We start from the raw sequence: 18,449 nt of genomic DNA, 5'->3' as shown, positions 1-18,449 counted from the left end.
AAAGAGAGCCAAAGAGGAGAGAGAGCCAAAGAGGAAAGAGAGCCAAAGAGGAGAGAGAGCAAAAGAGGGGGGAGAGCCAAAGAGGGGGGGGGGGAGAGCCAAAGAGGGGGGGAGAGAGCCAAAGAGGGGGGAGAGAACAAAAGAGGGGGGAGAGCCAAAGAGGAGAGAGAGCCAAAGAGGGGAGAGAGCCAAAGAGGGGGGAGAGAGAGCCAAAGAGGTGGGAGAGAGAGCCAAAGAGGGGGGGAGAGAGAGCCAAAGAGGGGGGGGAGAGACAGCCAAAGAGGGGGGGAGAGAGCCAAAGGGGGGGGGAGAGAGCCAAAAGGGGGGAGAGCCAAAGGGGGGGAGAGAGCCAAAGAGGGGGGAGAGAGAGAGCCAAAGAGGAAAGAGAGCCAAAGAGGAGAGAAAGCCAAAGAGGAGAGAGAGCAAAAGAGGGGAGAGAGCCAAAGGGGGGGAGAGAGAGCCAAAGATGGGGGGGGAGAGAGCCAAAGATGGGGGGGGAGAGAGCCAAAGAGGGGGGGAGAGAGCCAAAGAGGGGGGAGAGAACAAAAGAGGGGGGAGAGAGCCAAAGAGGGGAGAGAGAGAGCCAAAGAGGGGGGGGAGAGCCAAAGGGGGGAGAGCCAAAGAAGGGGGAGAGCCAAAGAGGGGGAGAGAGAGAGCCAAAGAGGAAAGAGAGCCAAAGAGGAGAGAGAGCCAAAGAGGGGGGAGAGAGAGCCAAAGAGGGGGGAGAGAGAGCCAAAGAGGGGGGGAGAGAGAGCCAAAGAGGGGGAGAGAGAGCCAAAGAGGGGGGGGGGGAGAGTCAAAGAGGGGGGGGAGAGAGCCAAAGAGGGGGGGGGAGAGAGCCAAAGGGGGGGAGGAGCCAAAGGGGGGAGAGACAAAGGGGGGGGGGGAGAGCCAATGAGGGGGGAGATAGAAAGCCAAAGAGGAGAGAGAGCAAAAGAGGGGAGAGAGCCAAAGAGGGGGGAGAGAGAGCCAAAGAGGGGGGAGAGAGAGACAAAGAGGTGGGGGGAGAGAGCCAAAGAGGGGGGGGGGAGAGCCAAAGAGGGGGGGAGAGAGCCAAAGAGGGGGGAGAGAGCCAAAGAGGGGGGAGAGAGAGCAAAAGAAAGGAGGGAGAGAGCCAAAGAGGGGAGAGAGAGAGAGCAAAAGAGGGGAGAGAGAGAGCAAAAGAGGGGAGAGAGAGAGCAAAGGAGAGGGGGGAGAGAAAGCAAAACAGAGGGGGAGAGAAAGCAAAAGAGAGGGGGGAAGAGAGAGCAAAAGAGAGGGGGGAGAGAGCAAGGGGTGGGACCGCTGTACTGCAAAACATGGCCCGTGTACACGGGCTTTAGTACTAGTAAGATATAAAAGATAAAGAAAGCCGAAGTGAAAATAGAGAGGACCAGGAAGAAGAAAGAGTGATAATTTGATTTTGATTTAAAAAAAAATCCTGCAGGCTGTTGTTTCCTTTACTTTAAAAATGATGGGGCATGGTCGGACGGGGTGCCGCGATAGGGGCGTGGCCAGAGAGGCAAAGGCTTTCAATGAAGACAGAGCCAGAGAGGGAGCAGGAGAGGGGGTGAGAAGGGCCAAAGAGGGGGGGGGAGAAGGGCCAAAGAGGGGGGAGAGAGCCAAAGGGGGGGAGAGAGAGCCAAAGAGGGTGGAGAAAGAGAGCCAAAGAGGAAAGAGAGCCAAAGAGGAGAGAGAGCCAAAGAGGAGAGAGAGCAAAAGAGAGGAGAAAGCCAAAGAGGGGGGAGAGCCAAAGAGGGGGGGGAGAGCCAAAGAGGGGGGAGAGAGCCAAAGAGGGGGGAGAGAACAAAAGAGAGGAGAAAGCCAAAGAGGGGAGAGAGCCAAAGAGGGGGGGAGAGAGCCAAAGAGGGGGGGGGAGAGCCAAAGGGGGGAAGGAGCCAAAGGGGGGAGAGAGCCAAAGGGGGTGGAGCCAAAGAGGGGGGAGAGAGAGAGCCAAAGAGGAGAGAGAGCAAAAGAGGGGAGAGAGCCAAAGAGGGGGGAGAGAGAGCCAAAGAGGGGGGAGAGAGAGCCAAAGAGGTGGGGGGAGAGAGCCAAAGAGGGGGGGAGAGAGCCAAAGAGGGGGGGGAGAGAGCCAAAGAGGGGGGAGAGAGAGCAAAAGAAAGGAGGGAGAGAGCCAAAGAGGGAAGAGAGAGAGCAAAAGAGGGGAGAGAGAGAGGAAAAGAGGGGAGAGAGAAAGCAAAAGAGAGGGGGGAAGAGAGAGCAAAAGAGAGGGGGGAGAGAGCAAGGGGTGGGACCGCTGTACTGCAAAAAATGGCCCGTGTACACGGGCTTTAGTACTAGTAAGATATAAAAGATAAAGAAAGCCGAAGTGAAAATAGAGGGGACCAGGAAGAAGAAAGAGTGATAATTTGATTTTGATTTAAAAAAAAATCCTGCAGGCTATTGTTTCCTTTACTTTAAATAAGTTTACACAGCTGGCTGTGTGTGACGCTGACTAACCTATCTGTGTCCTAGTAGTGTGTCCAGTGTCCACTATCCAAGTGCTCTGCCCATAATGTAGTCATCACCACAATAGCACAGCAGGTCCTTTTGTGGCAAGCTGCTTTTTTTGGTTTCTACGTGTAGCTTTAATATTGTGTTTTATACTTTATAAACAGACTAACTGTGGGTGACTTACCTATATCCTTGTGGCTGTCTACAGTCCAAGTACCAACACTGCAGACAGCAATATCACAGCAAAACCTATTGTACCTGCCAACTTGCTAATCTCTATTGTAGCCGTAATATATTTCTTATACTACTTTAATTTAAAGTATTCATTACGCTCCCTCTGGGCCTGACTGACCTATCTGACTGGGTGTCCTAGTAGATTGCAACAGGCAAAGAAGAATGAAGGTGGTGTTGCCTTAAAATTAAGTTTAGATGTGGGTCAAAGCATGAACCTGGAGTATCATGTCAAGGGAAGCAAAGAGCATCATCCGGGTACAGGGCCTTGACACACTCCTATATTTTTAACTTTGAGTACTGTATCCCACTGCTTTGTTTCATGTGGTGTCAATAATGACAGTACAAGGCATTAGTGTACAGAAGCCATGATCTTAGCAGAGAACTAACAGGAACAGGAAATGCCAAACAGGAAATAGAGTTGCATATAAGCTAACATAACACCCATAACATCTCCCTCTTTTAGTGTTAATAAATCAACATTGTGAAATTTGGATGAGTCCTTGTAATAACACATTCTACAGGTTAAGTCTCTTGGGCGGTTGTGAATGTCTGCCACTACGGGTGAAGACTGGCCCTCCTTGTACAAAGAGTTTCTTAGCCCTCTCTGAGGTTAACGGGCTCTTCTCAATACTTGCTGGCATGCTCTGTGCTTGACTGCCATGAGGTATACCTGATTGCTCAGGACTGTCATTAATATTAGTCTGTGGCATCACCTCTGTACATTCCTTACTGCCAATGGGTGAGTGTGCCCTTATAATATCAGATGAGTCTGGTCTGTCAACTGGATATTGAGAATCAGGCTGCTCAGCCACTCGCAGATCCACACGATTGCGGCGATAGAGGGTTCCTTCAATGTCCACAAGATAGGAGCGTGGTGCAACTTTTTGCAGACAGGTACCCATTCTCCAACGACTTGTTCGATCTCCAGGCAGGGGTTTCATACGGATTCGTTCCCCAATATTCAATTCAGGCAAATCTCTGGCAGATGTGTCATATTGTGCCTTGAACACTTGCCTCTTAAGTCGCAACTTTTCTGGTATACCATGTATCACAGAGGGTTCAAGTAGCTTGTTGGCAACTGGTAAGGAGGTCTTTAATCTCCTTGACATCAGTCTCTGTGCCGGACTACTATCCATGCCCTCGGTTGGAGTGTTTCTCCAATGTAAGATGGCCTTCCACGGGTCTTTACCATCACTTTGTGCTTTCTTGCATACATTTTTTACAATCTTCACAGCAGATTCAGCTTTGCCGTTAGCCTGTGGATGACGTGGTGAAGAAGTCACATGCTCAAACTCCCATTCAGTGGCAAATTTCCTGAATTATAAGCTTGAAAACTGAGGGCCGTTATCAGAGATCACTTTATCTGGTTGTCCATGACGTGCAAACTGAGCCTTGCACCTCTTAACTGTAGTTTCAGTGGATAAGTCAGGAAGAAGTTCAATTTCCCAGAAGTCTGAGTAATGATCAACTAATATCAGATATTCTTTTCCTGCGTAGTTGAATAAGTCTATACTGACGATCTGCCAAGAACGTGTAGGTATCTCATGTGACATCATGGTTTCTTTTTGTTGCAAATGTGCATATTCATTGCAAGTGGGACAATTGCTGACAAAGTCTTTGATTTCACCTTGCATGTTGGGCCAGTAAAGAGTATCACAAGCTTGTCTGTAGCATGCCTCACCCGCAATGTGACTTGAGTGTATGCGTAATAACATCTCTGCTCTAAGTGACTTTGGTATTATGACTCTTGGACCTTTGTATAAGATACCATTTTGTACGCTGATCTCATCTCTGAAGGACCAATATTCTTTCACAATTGCAGATGCTGCATCCTTTTCATCTGGCCACCCAATCAGAACAATAGACTTCAGTGCTTGTAAAGTTGCATCTCTGTCTGTGTGCTGTATGAGCTGATGTAGCCGCTGATCTGTGACATTTAAATAGTCCGCTTGATTGACTTCAGCAAAGAAAGTTTGTTCCTGTTGCAGCAAACAAACTGTATGATGCTCATGCTCACCTCCGGGTGCCACATGATCCTTTGTAGCTCTGCTCAGGGTATCACTGATATACATTTCATATCTTGGCTTGTAGACAACATTGAGGTTGTAATGCTGCAATGTAAGCATCATGCTCTGCAAACGCTTGGGAGCACATAAAAGGGGCTTTTTGAATATGGCTATTAGCGGTTTGTGATCAGTTTCAGCTCTGATTGTATCCCGGGCCATAAAGATAATGATGAAAACGCTGGCAAGCAAACACAATGCTTAAACATTCCTTTTCAATTTGAGCATAATTCTGCTCGGCTGACAAAAGAGCTCTGGACGCATATGCAACTGGCTGACCTTCTTGCAATAGACAACATCCTAGGCCATTTTTGCTTGAGTCACTTTGTATTGCGACAGGTTTTGTGACATCATAATATTTCAACGCTGGGGCAGCGTTTTATCTCCTCCACTGCCTGGTCATGCTTGGGAAGCCAGTGCCAAACTGCATCTTTGTCCAGAAGTCTTCTCAATGGCTGACACACCTCAGACAAGTGCGGCATGAATTTTGCTAGGTATGTGACAAAGCCAATAAAACGCTGTACCGCTTTGGCGTCACCAGGGTGTGGCATGTCTACAATGGCTCTAATCTTATCTGGGTCAGCTTTTAAGCCTTGTGAGGACAGGATATGTCCATGGAAATTAACTTCTTGCACCTTGAACTGCAATTTCTTTACGCTGAGTCTCAGCATCACCTGCCTGCAACGATCCAGTAGCGCTTTTAGATTCTCATCATGGTCATGCTCAGCTTCTTCATCTGTATTACCGCAGCCAACTATAAGAATGTCATCGGCTATTGGCTCAATTCCGTGGAGCCCACATAATAGTTCATGCTGCTTTCGCTGATACACCTCCGGTGCTACAGATACTCCAAATGGCAGTTTCAGCCATCTCTTTCTGCCCCAAGGAGTCCAGAAGGTGGTCATGTAGCTACTCTTTTCATCCAGTTTGCACTGTAAAAAGGCATCTCTTGCATCAACAAGTGTAAAAACCCGTGCTTTGGGTAGTTTGTGCAAAACGTCGTCAAGTGTTGGCATTAAGTAGTGTGACCGTTTCAGGGCCATGTACAGAAACTTGGGATCAATGCAAATTCTGATCTTCTCAGGCTTCCTAATAACTACCATGTTGCTTATCCAATCCGTAGGCTCTGATACTGAAGTAAGATGTCCTTCAGCTTCATACTTATCCAGTTGTGCTTTGACCTGCGGCTTAATGGCTACTGGCACATTGCGTGGGGCACATTGTACTGGTGGAATGCTAGGACCAAGTTCAAAATGTACCTCTCCTGTAACAGATACTACTGGGCCATCAAACACATCATTATAGACACTTAGGATTTGCTGTTTTGTCAGTGGCCTAGTCAGGGATTTTGCAGGCTGATTATCAACATTGTGTAGTTCAGCAGGAATGGTGAACTGCATCAGACCCAGGCGCTCACATGTTGAACCAGACAATAGCGGTTTCTGATTGGCCTCAACAATCTCAAACTCAAGTTTGTGAATACGTTCACGTATGCTGCATTCTGTTTGGAAAAGTCCCAATGAATCCATTAGTTCCCCTGAATATAACTTCAATTTAGTGCTACTTGGCTGAAGAGGTACCCTAGGTGCCAGTTTCATCTTGTCTTTTAAACTCATGACATCACATGTTGCACCTGAGTCCAGCTGGCAGGGTTGGCATATATTATTTAGTCTGAGATTTACAAACCATTTTTGGCCCTTAGATTTTACAGCACCAATGCATTTTTTTGAGTAAACCACCTCAGTGCTATGTAAATGTGCATCCTCAGAATCTGACGTTTTCTCAATTGTGTGCATCTTTCTTGCTTCCATTCTACTTGACAGACATACTCCAGCAAAATGATTTAGTCTACCACATGCTCTACAGATTTTCCCATAAGCAGGGCACTGTTCTTTCTCTCGTACATGCACACTGCCACAGTACTTGCAGGATGCAGGCTTGCTCATAGGTGAGTTGCGTAGGTGATTTTTGTGCTGAAACTTCTGCTGGTGGTTCTTCAAGCTTAGCTGTTGCTTGGAGGCTTCATTGATACTGTTAGTCTGTTATCCTGCTCCAAAACACACTGATTAAACAGCGCTAGCTGCCAGGGATGATTAAAAATTTCTATGATGTAAAGCAATAAACACAAATTCAGTGAAGTAGATAATAATAATAAAAATTAATAAAAAATAATAAATAAATAAAGTGGATTTGCGTATATTATTTGAGAGCCACTTATAATGAATGTCTACTTGTCTTTCTTAACAAGCATATATGAGCATATACATACAGCACATATAAAAATAGACCAAATAGGCTAACAAAAGAAAATTCAAATACAAAAGGATAAAAGTAATAAAAAACACATAAACTCCTGAAAACAAACAAATATCCTAAAGAGAAAACAAAAGACAAAAGACACAAAAAGTGCAAACAAATGCAACTATATAATAATGTTTATACGAGACCTGCTGCTGCAAAATGACCGAAGGTGTCCTGCGTGCCTCCCGGAGTAAAGTAGAATCCCAAATCTCTGAAACATATAAGCGCAAACAGACTCAAGTGTAGGTAGGTACAACGAACACACCACACTTTCTGAATTGTACTTACAAGATTGTAATTTATTCAGGCGGTTTGTTAACACAATATGTGATGTCCAAGAAAAATCGTTCATACAAGGTAGTTTAAAACATAAGTCTCTGCAAGTGAGAATACCGGAACCAAAGTGTCCGTCTTTAACAAGTGTCCGTAATAGTGACTCAGATAGAAGAACGCTGTGTTTGGAAGCGTCAATGTAAAAGCCGGTATCGTCACTGGAGCAAAGTACGGATCCTAAAACAGTCCAAAAAGCCTCAACGCGTTTCAACCGCCAACGTGCGGTCTTTCTCAAGAGGTGAGAAAGACCGCACGTTGGCGTTGAAACGCGTTGAGGCTTTTTGGACTGTTTGAGGATCCGTACTTTGCTCCAGTGACGATACCGGCTTTTACATTGACGCTTCCAAACACAGCGTTCTTCTATCTGAGTCACTATTACGGACACTTGTTAAAGACGGACACTTTGGTTCCGGTATTCTCACTTGCAGAGACTTATGTTTTAAACTACCTTGTATGAACGATTTTTCTTGGACATCACATATTGTGTTAACAAACCGCCTGAATAAATTACAATCTTGTAAGTACAATTCAGAAAGTGTGGTGTGTTTGTTGTACCTACCTACACTTGAGTCTGTTTGCGCTTATATGTTTCAGAGATTTGTTATCCTGCTCCATAGCTCTCATATGTTTGTCAGTAAGTTCTGCAGTGCGACATATCTCAATTGTTGCTTGTAGGTTTAAATCATGTTCCCTCAATAGGCGGCGGCGTGTGCTTTCACTATTAAAGCCTAGAACTATTTTGTCACGAATAAGTTCATCTCTCAGAGAGCCATACTCACAGCTTGCAGATTTTTCTCTAAGCCATGTGACAAAGTTGTCTATTGCTTCACCTTCTTCTTGCTTGCAGCTGCCAAATATATATCTTTCATATATGACATTTTTAGAAGGTCTGAAAAAAACTTCTAATTCATCTAGGATGGCTTTAGTGTCACTCTTCTGCTCCTCTGTGAGGTTTAAATTATGCTTATAAACATGGTGGCATTCACTGCCCATCACCCTCCTCAGTGTAGCTGCTTGCACTGCTGCAGGTTTCTCATTTAACCCTGTGGCTAGGGAGTAATCCTCAAACTCAGCTCTGAAGTTGTCCAAGTTACTGCTGCAATCCCCACTAACCCTCATTGCCTCAGGCAGTGGAATGCTGTTAGCAGCTGCCATGGTGCTGGTTTTCTTGCTTCCAGTGCTCAGCTTTCAGCACAGGACTGTTGCTACAGAAGGCACAATCAGCTCTAAAGTCTCTCACTGCAAGGCTGGCAAGTTCTTAGCATCAGATGTATAGAAACAGTGCAGATTCAGATACTTCTGACACCATGTTTCATGTGGTGTAAATAATGACAGTACAAGGCATTAGTGTACAGAAGTCATGATCTTAGCAGAGAACTAACAGGAACAGAAAATGCCAAACAGGAAACAAGTGCAATAGAAATAAATCATAGAGTTGCATATAAGCTAAACATAACACCCATAACATGCTCCTCCATTGCCCTGGGTACCCACCTTCACATTTATGCTGCTGCTGCTACAATTTTGAGAAAACACTCAGATTCTGTATCAGGGATGGCCATCCTCTTAGACTGAGCACAGGTCTTCAGGAATAACATGTGTTGAGTGGTGAGGTAGGAAGGAAACACCCCTAGCCATTAGACAATTAGACACCTGCCTAGCCAACAGTATGAGTTGAATTAATTATAGTAATCGATGAGCTGAAAGATATCACAACCTCATTGAACTCCCTCCTGCCTTCTTATTGGATGAAGTAACAATTTGCATCCAATTGCATCATGCAACAGCATTCAGATCAGCAATTCTATCTGCTATCTGCTACAATTAGTGGAAATTTGAGGTAACACTCTGTTTTTTTACTGGGGTGGCTATTCTCTTAGACAATGGGAAGAGCTTTGAAAGCGACGTGTGTTTTTAGACTGCATCTAGATATTGCAACATGAGACTTTCATATTACCCATTAAACATTTCAAGTGTAGTCATCATACAGTACTGGTCCTTGAAGTACCCATGTGTTGTTATTGTTGACAGTCACCAACCATTATATTATGCTGCACCTATGATGCCTGGGTACTCCCCTCCCATATGTGCTGCTTCTCCAACTTGTCACAATTTAAGACAATACTTTAATGCTGTATCGATGGAATGAATGGATTAGCAAAAAGTTATGCAAGAAAAAAATCATATTTAATATACAGAGTAAGCTAAACTTATTTAATCTAGAATGCAATTTCCTAATATCATTTTAAAATTGGATCAAAATTCAAAGTGTACTATATTTTTCAGTTATAAATGAGTCTTGCAGCCTTGGTGAATGGGCTTAACAGAAGCATTCCTTGGGTGTGCGTGAAGCTCTTATACAGGCCTTATTGCATTTTCTATTTACCTCATTTTTTTTTCATCTGTGCTGAGTGCTGTTACATTTATTCTCCCCTGTGGGATTCTGCATTCCAGAGGGGGCCTTATTTTCTTTAAGAGGCAGATGATATCACTCCATGCCTGCAAACTTTAAAGAATCAACCCCTATGTTTCAAATAATAATTCATATCTACAATAGTCATCTGACAGCCACAGGCAAATGTTAAATTCATACTGGGTGAGGACATTATAGTCTGTTGGTGAGGAAATGGGAATGCCTATTTATCTTTTTCTTTTTGTTTTCTCTAACAGGCAAAAGAAGATTTGTGTAAAGTGTGGGGAGTTATATGTGCCAGTGCTGTAAATCAGGATGGAAGATCAGTTACTCCTATCACTAAACCTTCACAAAACCAACAGGAAGTCCTACTGCAGAGCATCTATAGGACCATAGATCCATCTGCTGTGCAGTATGTAGAAGCACATGGTACTGGAACAACAGTAGGAGATCCAGTTGAAGCTGCCAGCATTGGAAACATGGTTGGAAAAAAACGCTCTAGTGAATTAATGCCTCTAAAGATTGGATCAGTTAAGGGGAATATCGGACACACAGAATCAGCAGCTGGAATTGCTGGTTTAATCAAAGTTCTTCTTATGATGCACCATGAAGTTATTCCTCCATCCTTGCATTGCACAACTGAATCATGCATCAGGAAATTCGATGAGTACAATCTATTAATTCCTGTAAACCCTGAAAAATGGGAGGACTCAGGAAAATATGGCAGGATGGCAGGATTAAATAGCTTTGGTTTTGGTGGAACAAATGCTCATCTTGTCATTAAGCAGCACAAAAACAATTATTCTCAATGTGTTTCAAAACGACAGGTTGATTTATTTATCCTATCTGCCTTTTCCTGTGAGTCACTTAAACTACTGATTGAGGACACAAAACAGAAATTAAACAAAATGATATCTCTATCACTTCAAAATCTGGTGTACACATCTGCTTGCAGAAGAAGTCATAATAACTATAAATACAGAAAAGCATTTTTAGCCACTTCGCTTACACATTTACAGCAACAACTCGAATCAGCCAACACTGATACAGCACCAACTAAAGAAAGACCTCCGATAATCTTTGTGTTTTGTGGCAATGGTGTTAATTACAAGGGGATGTGCAAGATGTTACTGAGATATGAACCAGTTTTTAGAAATAAATGTATTGAGATAGATGAAATTCTACAGGTTTATACACCTCTTTCCATTTTAGATTTACTAGAGAGTGAATATGATGATTTCTCAAGACCAGAGATTGCACAGCCAATGCTCTTTACCATTCAGGTCTCATTAGTGGCTCTGCTGAGGCACTGGGGAGTGAAGCCAGACACTATCATAGGACATTCAGTTGGGGAGGTTGCTGCAGCACACTGTGCAGGACTGCTTTCACTCCAGGATGCTGCTAAGGTCATTTATTACAGAAGCATGCTGCAAGCCAAAGTTACTGGAGGAAAAATGCTTGTAGTTAGCAATATACCCGTGACTGATATAGCAAGAGTTATTCAGCCTTATTCTGGAAAAATCTGCATTGCTGCTTACAACAGTCCTATGTCATGCACACTTTCTGGTGATGCAAAATCAATTGAACAAATATATAATCAAATGACCAAAACAAATAGCAATGGGAATTTATTACTGCATATGCTAGATGTCCCTGCTGCATATCACAGCCACCTGATGGATCAAATATTAAAGGACACAAAAATCTACTTACAAAATTTAGCCGTACAAAAGATTGAAGCAGATCTCCTTTCAACAGTAACTGGAAAAAAAGCTTCTCAAGGGGATTTTACAACTGGTGAATATTGGGCCAGAAATATCCGTGAACCTGTTGCTTTTGAACAAGCTTTAAAAACTTCAGAAAAATCTAATGAACGGGCCCTTTTTATTGAAATAGGACCCAGGAGAGCATTACAGAGATACATTATAGATGTTTTAGGACAGCATAATGTAGTCTTACCTGTTATACATCCAAGTGCAGAATATGAGACAATATTTAGCCTCCTTAGAACTCTTTTCACAGAAGGATACAATCCTGACTGGAATAATATCTATGAAGCCTACAAATCTGTTCCAGCTGATATTCCCCAATATCAGTTTGACCACAAAAAGCAAGAGATCAACTATGAGAAAGTTCGGCAAGGAAACCAAAGTGTAACAATCACAGCGCACTCACTGCTCCAAGGTTTAAATGAAAATATGACTGAATTCACATGTTGTATTTCAAAAGCAACAACTCCCTACATATATGATCACAAAAATAATGGATCTGTAATAGTTCCAGGTACTTTTTATGTAGAGCTTGGTTTAGCAGCTACAATAATCAACATGAAACCAAAAGTGCCTTTAAATTCCCTTGAAATCAGCATTGAATTTTCCAGTCCATGTGTTGTTAATCAAAAATCAATTGATCTGAAAATCAAGCTAGAGAAAAAAAATTATGTTACTAATTTTGAAATCTTGGCCTCACATGTTTTTGCTACAGGTCAGGTAAAAAAAAAGAATGAAAGGTTAAATGAATTAAAAAAGATATCTCTTGAGCACATCTTCAAAAGATGTAAGTTGGTTTACACAAGAGATGAAATTTATGATGCATTGTCAAGATTTGGATTTCAATATGGGAGTGTTTACAAACAGCTGTCTGATATTTATTACGGGGTAGATTTAAAGGAAGGAATTACTGAAATGAAACTGAGTGAAGAGATTAGGGAAGAAATGCATGAATACTCCATACATCCTGTTGTTTTAGACTGCTTTCTTCAGATGATTGCTTCCCTTGTTAAAGAAAGTAAAGGATCTTCAGTTATCTTTCCTTCTGCCATTGGCAGTCTAACAATAATCAGACCACTTCAAGAAAAAATGTTTATTTATGCAAAAGAAGTAAAGAAGACTGAGAATTATTTAGAACTCTGTGGTTGTTTTACAGATGAAAACGGTTTCATGTTAGCAGAAGTAAAAAATGCAAGGCTGACATTTGTAAGGGAACTATCTCACAAAACAACAAATGTGTTTTTTGAAAACAGCTGGAAAAGGGTTTTAGGACCAGCCAGCATGAATAAACCAAATCCGGAGCCTAAAATCCTAGTTATTGCTGATCTATCTGGTATAGGACAACAATTACAAAAACACATTAGTGGTTTGAATTTTATTTTTCATAACAACTGGGATTCTGCTGATACAAAAATGAGGACAATGAATATGCTCACTAGTGAATATAGTGATGTGTTGTTCATGTGGGGAGTTCAAACTGTTCAGGAAGAATTTACATTCACCCTTACACAATATCTAGCAAAGTGTTGTGAGGTTTATCAGCAAGTGATCCTAGCTGTGAGAGAGAAAAATCCCAAAGCGTCAATAAGAACAGTCACCTTTCGAACAACTGAGAACACTGTGGACAACATTAACCCTGGATTTGTTTTGGTAGGCATGACTAGAGCTTGTGTAACTGAAATGACAGATATGTCATTCCAACTGATTGACATTAGCTCTTCAAACCCTGATACTGTAGAATCCCTGGCAAAGGTAATTCGCTATTATAACCCAAGTGAATTTCCAGAAATAAGGATACATAAAGGCAACATTTATGAAAGTGAAATTGCATACACTACAAATGATGTTGAAGAATTCAGGAAATATGCAGTGTCTTTAAAAAATACTGACATTTTCACTTTGTATAGTAAAGATCCATACAAATTAGAAGACCTTTCTGCAGAGTTAAATGATTGCAAAATTCTGGAGCTCCCAAACAAATATGTTGAGGTAGAAATTGATCAGATATCCATCCACACTGAAGACTACTTTCCTGTTAGTCTCTCCAGTTACCAATATGGAAGCACCTTGTACTGGAACACTTTGACTAATCACAAACACAAGCTCCTAGTTCTGAACTTCACTGCTACTGTAACAACAGTTGGTAAGAAAGTCAGAACAATTAAAGTGGGTGATCATATTGCTTCATGTTATCCAATTGTTGCATCATCCAGAGTGGCTCTTCCTGATAGTGTCTGCCATCGTATCAAGAACATTCCAATCTTAAAGAAGCTGCCATGTATATCCCATTTCATTTTAGCATGGGAAATTTTAAATCAACTACCAAAGGCAAAAAATAAACCTGAACTGGTGATTGTAACTTCGGAAGCAAATTCAATTGTATGCAAAGTTATAAGCAAGGCTGCTAAGGAAAGAGGATGGGAGTTAGTAAAATCAGTAGATAGTTGTACAAATGTCAAGAAGTGCAGTGCAATGATTATTCTCCCTCCATCAGATGTCATTTACGAAGACTTGTCTCATTTGCCCATGCTTAAAGACTTGGTAATAATAAGTGACAGAAAAATTCTGCATGGTTTTCAGAATCTTACAGAAATTTGCAAAGGGGATATTCACTTTCATATTCTCAATCTCAATGCCATTTTCCAGAAATCATACATTGAAAAGTGTGCAAAACATATATATAAATTGATCAAATTATTGCATGCAGAGCTGTTTCAAAGTGTTACTAACTCTCTGCTCACAGAAAGGATTCAGTCCATACCAGCCACAGACAAGAGCTATTTCATAGAGAAATGCTTACCCCTCATTGATCTGGACAAAATTAAGGTATCAAGTATTCCAATCTCTATCACTCAACACACACTTTTTAAGCAAGATGCTGTTTACATTGTGACAGGTGGTCTGAGTGGTCTAGGATTTGAAACAGTAAAGTTTATTGCACAACATGGTGGCGTAAACATTGTCACTCTGTCCAGAACAAAACCAACTCTTGAAATGGAACAACAAATACAAATCATCTTAGCTGAAAAGAAGAACACAAAAATAATCTTGCTGCAGTGCAATGTAACTGACTATTCAGATGTGAAGAAAATAATAAATTATATTGCAAATATATTTGCAAAGATTCCAGTTAAAGGGGTTTTCCACAGTGCTGCAGTTTTCCATGATGGATTTCTTTCTCAGCTTAATCAGTCGCTATTTGAGAAAGTGCTTAGCCCAAAAGTTGAGGGGACATTCAATCTTCACCAGGCTACACTCAACATGGACCTTGATTATTTTGTATGTTACTCATCAATTTCCTCATTTTTGGGAAACCCAGGGCAAGCAAATTATGCAGCTGCCAACTCATTTCTGGACATATTCTGCCAATACAGAAGAAACTTAGGGCTTTCAGGGCAGTCTATCAGTTGGGGTGCTCTCAATTTAGGAATATTGCTCAATCGACATGATCTTCAAGGGTTGCTGCAAGCAAGAGGAATACTCATATTGGAAACACAAGAGGTGCATGAATATTTGGAAAAAAGCTTAATGATAAATAAACCCCATCAAGTAATTGCCAAGTTTGATTTTAAAATCATTAACAATAAGATTTTAACATTGAAAAAGCGTCTCTACAACATTGTAACTAAAGAAATTAGCAACCTGAATGAAACAGATGTAAGACAAAGTGAGAGACCTATCATTAAACCAGAAGATTATATTATCTCATTAGTAAGTGAACTCACAAATGCCAGCTTGAATGACATCACAATGGATACTTTGCTAACATCATTAGGAATTGATTCCATGCTCAGCATGACGATACAGAATCGTATCTTTCAAGAAAAAGAAATAAACATACCTCCTGTTAAACTGTTTGATCCTAGCACAACTGTGTCAATGCTAGTGTCTATGATTAGTCAAAATGCAGGTGACACAAAAGAAAAGATGACTAGTGCCACTTTGGAAGTCATTAGGCTATAGGAAATGTTACTAAAGACTGCTACTGCATGAGGCAAATTAAAAAAATATATATGTGTGTGGTTGAGCCAGCCTTTTAAAATTATATCCATGGATAGTATTTGACATTGCAACTAATTTAAGAAAGTACAGTACAATAAAAATATATGGGCCTATTTATTATGGTGTGAACGGACATGATTCGATATAGTGGATCATGTCCGCTGCACATCGATAAATGCTGATAGCATATGCTCTTAGCATTTATCATTGCACAAGCAGTTCTGCTGCTAGCAGGGGGTGTCAATCAACCCGATCGTATTCGATCGGGTTGATTTCTGTTGATTTCTGTCCGCCGCCTCGGAGCAGGTGGACAGGTTATTGATAATTTGGCCCCATAGTTTCAATTATATTCAAGATAAATATAAATATAATAGATTCAAATTTTTAGAATGTTGTATTTGTATAAACTATTATGAATACTGTTTTTATGAACATATTCCTGTCTATAGCTATCTTAACATATGATTATTTTTTTTATCAATCAATTACAATTCTAAGAGCACCACACGTTGATCAATAATCACAAATCAATTTAAACAATATTTTCTATTTTGTCATAAGGATTTTTCAAAACCAAAAAAAGAAAAATAATTGTTATCACTGCTGCTTTATACTTAAAAGCATTACTTTATTAAGTAAATGTTATCATGAAAATAAAAATGATTCAAAAAACACCATAGACATATACAGTATATCTAATCACAAGAACATGTACCACACATTAGAGTCTGTACCCAGGTTAATTCTAAGGGCCTGATATTCAAAACCGCGCTGCTCAAGTGAGATATTTGAAGAAGTCTTGTCGGTACAGCGAGGCCCTTAAACTTTTTTAGAAACACAAATGTTTTCTTGATAAATGTTTATGTTGCTATGTAGTGTTCTTTATGTGAAACACAGACTCCTACTTTACAATACAAGGTCTAAAAAAAAATCCTAAAGATTGTGTGTGATTTCTCTCCATGCTGGCGAGGTTTTGAATAACAGGCACTAAGTGTGCACACTAGCAGAGATTGCTCATTTGTATATTTCGTGCGATGTTAAAATATGATATTCAGATTTCAGTGTCCTTAAATAAAATGTTATTGGAACACAGCAACTCTAATTTGTTTATGTATTGTCTAAGGCTGCTGTTGAGTTGAGTAATTATGACAGAGATCATATGTGGTGCTTTCATCATTTTGCACAGCTGCTGGGCGCACTACAATATACATAGACACAATATTCACAACTCAAAAAGAGCAGCAGTCAAAAAAAATTTTTTTTTAGTAAATTTAAAAAGGAAACTCTTTACAGCAAATTGAAAATGAGGCTATAACCAAAGTAAGTTTCAGAGTTGCTTATTTGTTTGACATATATTTTGAAATTGTCAATAAAATGTGTGGAAATTTGTTTTATCTCTTGTTATAGAAGAACCCACACAATGGGGCCTATTTAAACAAAGGTCTGTCGGACCTGATCAGACAGTGCGGATCAGGTCCGACAGACCTCGCTGAATGCGGAGAGCAATATGCTCTCCGTATTCGGCATTGCACCAGCAGCTCTTGTGAGCTGCTGGTGCAACGCCACCCCCTGCATGTTCGCGGCCAATCGACCGCCAGCAGGGGGTGTCAATCAACCCGATCATACTCGATCGGGTTGAATTGCTGCAATGTTTGTCCGCCTGCTCAGAGCAGCGGTCTTTAGACACGGGCCCTCAAGCTCCATCCGGAGCTTGATAAATGGGCCCCAATATCTTTGAGCTAAATACAAGTCTGTGAGGTTAAAGGACAAGTGCATAGTAATAAGTAACAACTTCCACTATTTGCATTTCAGAAAATTTAGAAAACCCTTGCAATTAAAGTTTGTATGTTATACTCTCTTTCTCTCTCTCTCTATCTCTCTCTCTCTCTCTCTATATATATATATATATATATATATATATATATATATATATATATATATATATATACTGTATATATATATAGAAAGGGAAGGGATTCAGGGAAAGCGCTATGCAGGATATAATATAATGAAAATAATGAAATATCTAAGTGATGTACCCGTATATAAATCACCTTATTATAAATCCTGGTCTTATGTATCAAAAACAAAAATACTGAGTAGCTGTTACAGTATTCAAGCAAACCAGCAATAAATAGAAAGATGGGATGTTTCACAAATAACTGTAATCAGAGTCTGTGAATTAATAGTCCCAGATTTTTGCAGAATTATATTTTGAAACAATAAAAGGCAAAAAATCCCCGAATGATGAGAATGTCCACTTACTAGACTAGGCTCTGCAGATGGTTATATAACAGCTCACAAGTATGGTATAAAACAGTTATATATGTTGAGGTTACTATTTACAATTGTTATAGCGTAGTTACCAGCTAGTACACTTGGGTCTGAGATACTTTATAGTACACATAAGAAGATGTTAAACGATAAACAGTCATTATCTTTTATACTGTAAAGATTCCTGTAATGTTGTATTCTGCTAGAATAGGTGTTGTATATAATAAAAGGATGGGAGTTAAGCATTATAGATTAGTTTATATAAACATATATGGGATTGCCTGTCTGCGGCCGGGGCAGGGGAATCCCTCTGTTTGGATTGCTATTCTCATAATAATAGGTTTGTAACCCTCAATCAGTGCTATAGCATCCTACCATAATTGACTTAAATTTAGATCACTTTACCACATTACTGAGGTTATGTATATACAGTCCCACCTTGATTAGTTTACAAGTTAACCTGCCTATGTTATCTCCTATTTTCTATAAGGATGTGGGCTTGATGAGTATTGGGATACTGCCAACATGGATTTATTTATGCTGTATACATGCCTTGTTTAACTCTTTCCCCTTGGGGTCAGTACTAGCTTTACCTGCTATATTACACTGGTGGTAGAATCTGTTAGA

The 18,449-nt window shown here is 40.8% G+C and overlaps 1 protein-coding gene across 1 annotated transcript in view; it reads left to right on the top strand.

Moving 5' to 3' along the window:
- The window catches only part of LOC128661430 (uncharacterized), an 81,807-nt gene extending 66,154 nt beyond the window's left edge, over positions 1 to 15,653 (top strand). Inside the window, exon 6 of the mRNA XM_053715684.1 lies at positions 10,035 to 15,653. Within this exon, the coding sequence (XP_053571659.1) occupies positions 10,035 to 15,509 (5,475 nt within the window). The 3' untranslated portion in view covers positions 15,510 to 15,653. The remainder of the gene's footprint in view (positions 1 to 10,034) is intronic.
- The last annotated feature ends 2,796 nt before the right edge of the window (positions 15,654 to 18,449 follow it).

This window comes from Bombina bombina, chromosome 5 (assembly GCF_027579735.1).
Source record: "Bombina bombina isolate aBomBom1 chromosome 5, aBomBom1.pri, whole genome shotgun sequence".
NCBI classification, from domain to species: domain Eukaryota; kingdom Metazoa; phylum Chordata; class Amphibia; order Anura; family Bombinatoridae; genus Bombina; species Bombina bombina.
Note: the sequence above shows the minus strand (reverse complement) of the source record. Positions and strands in the feature narration are given on the sequence as shown.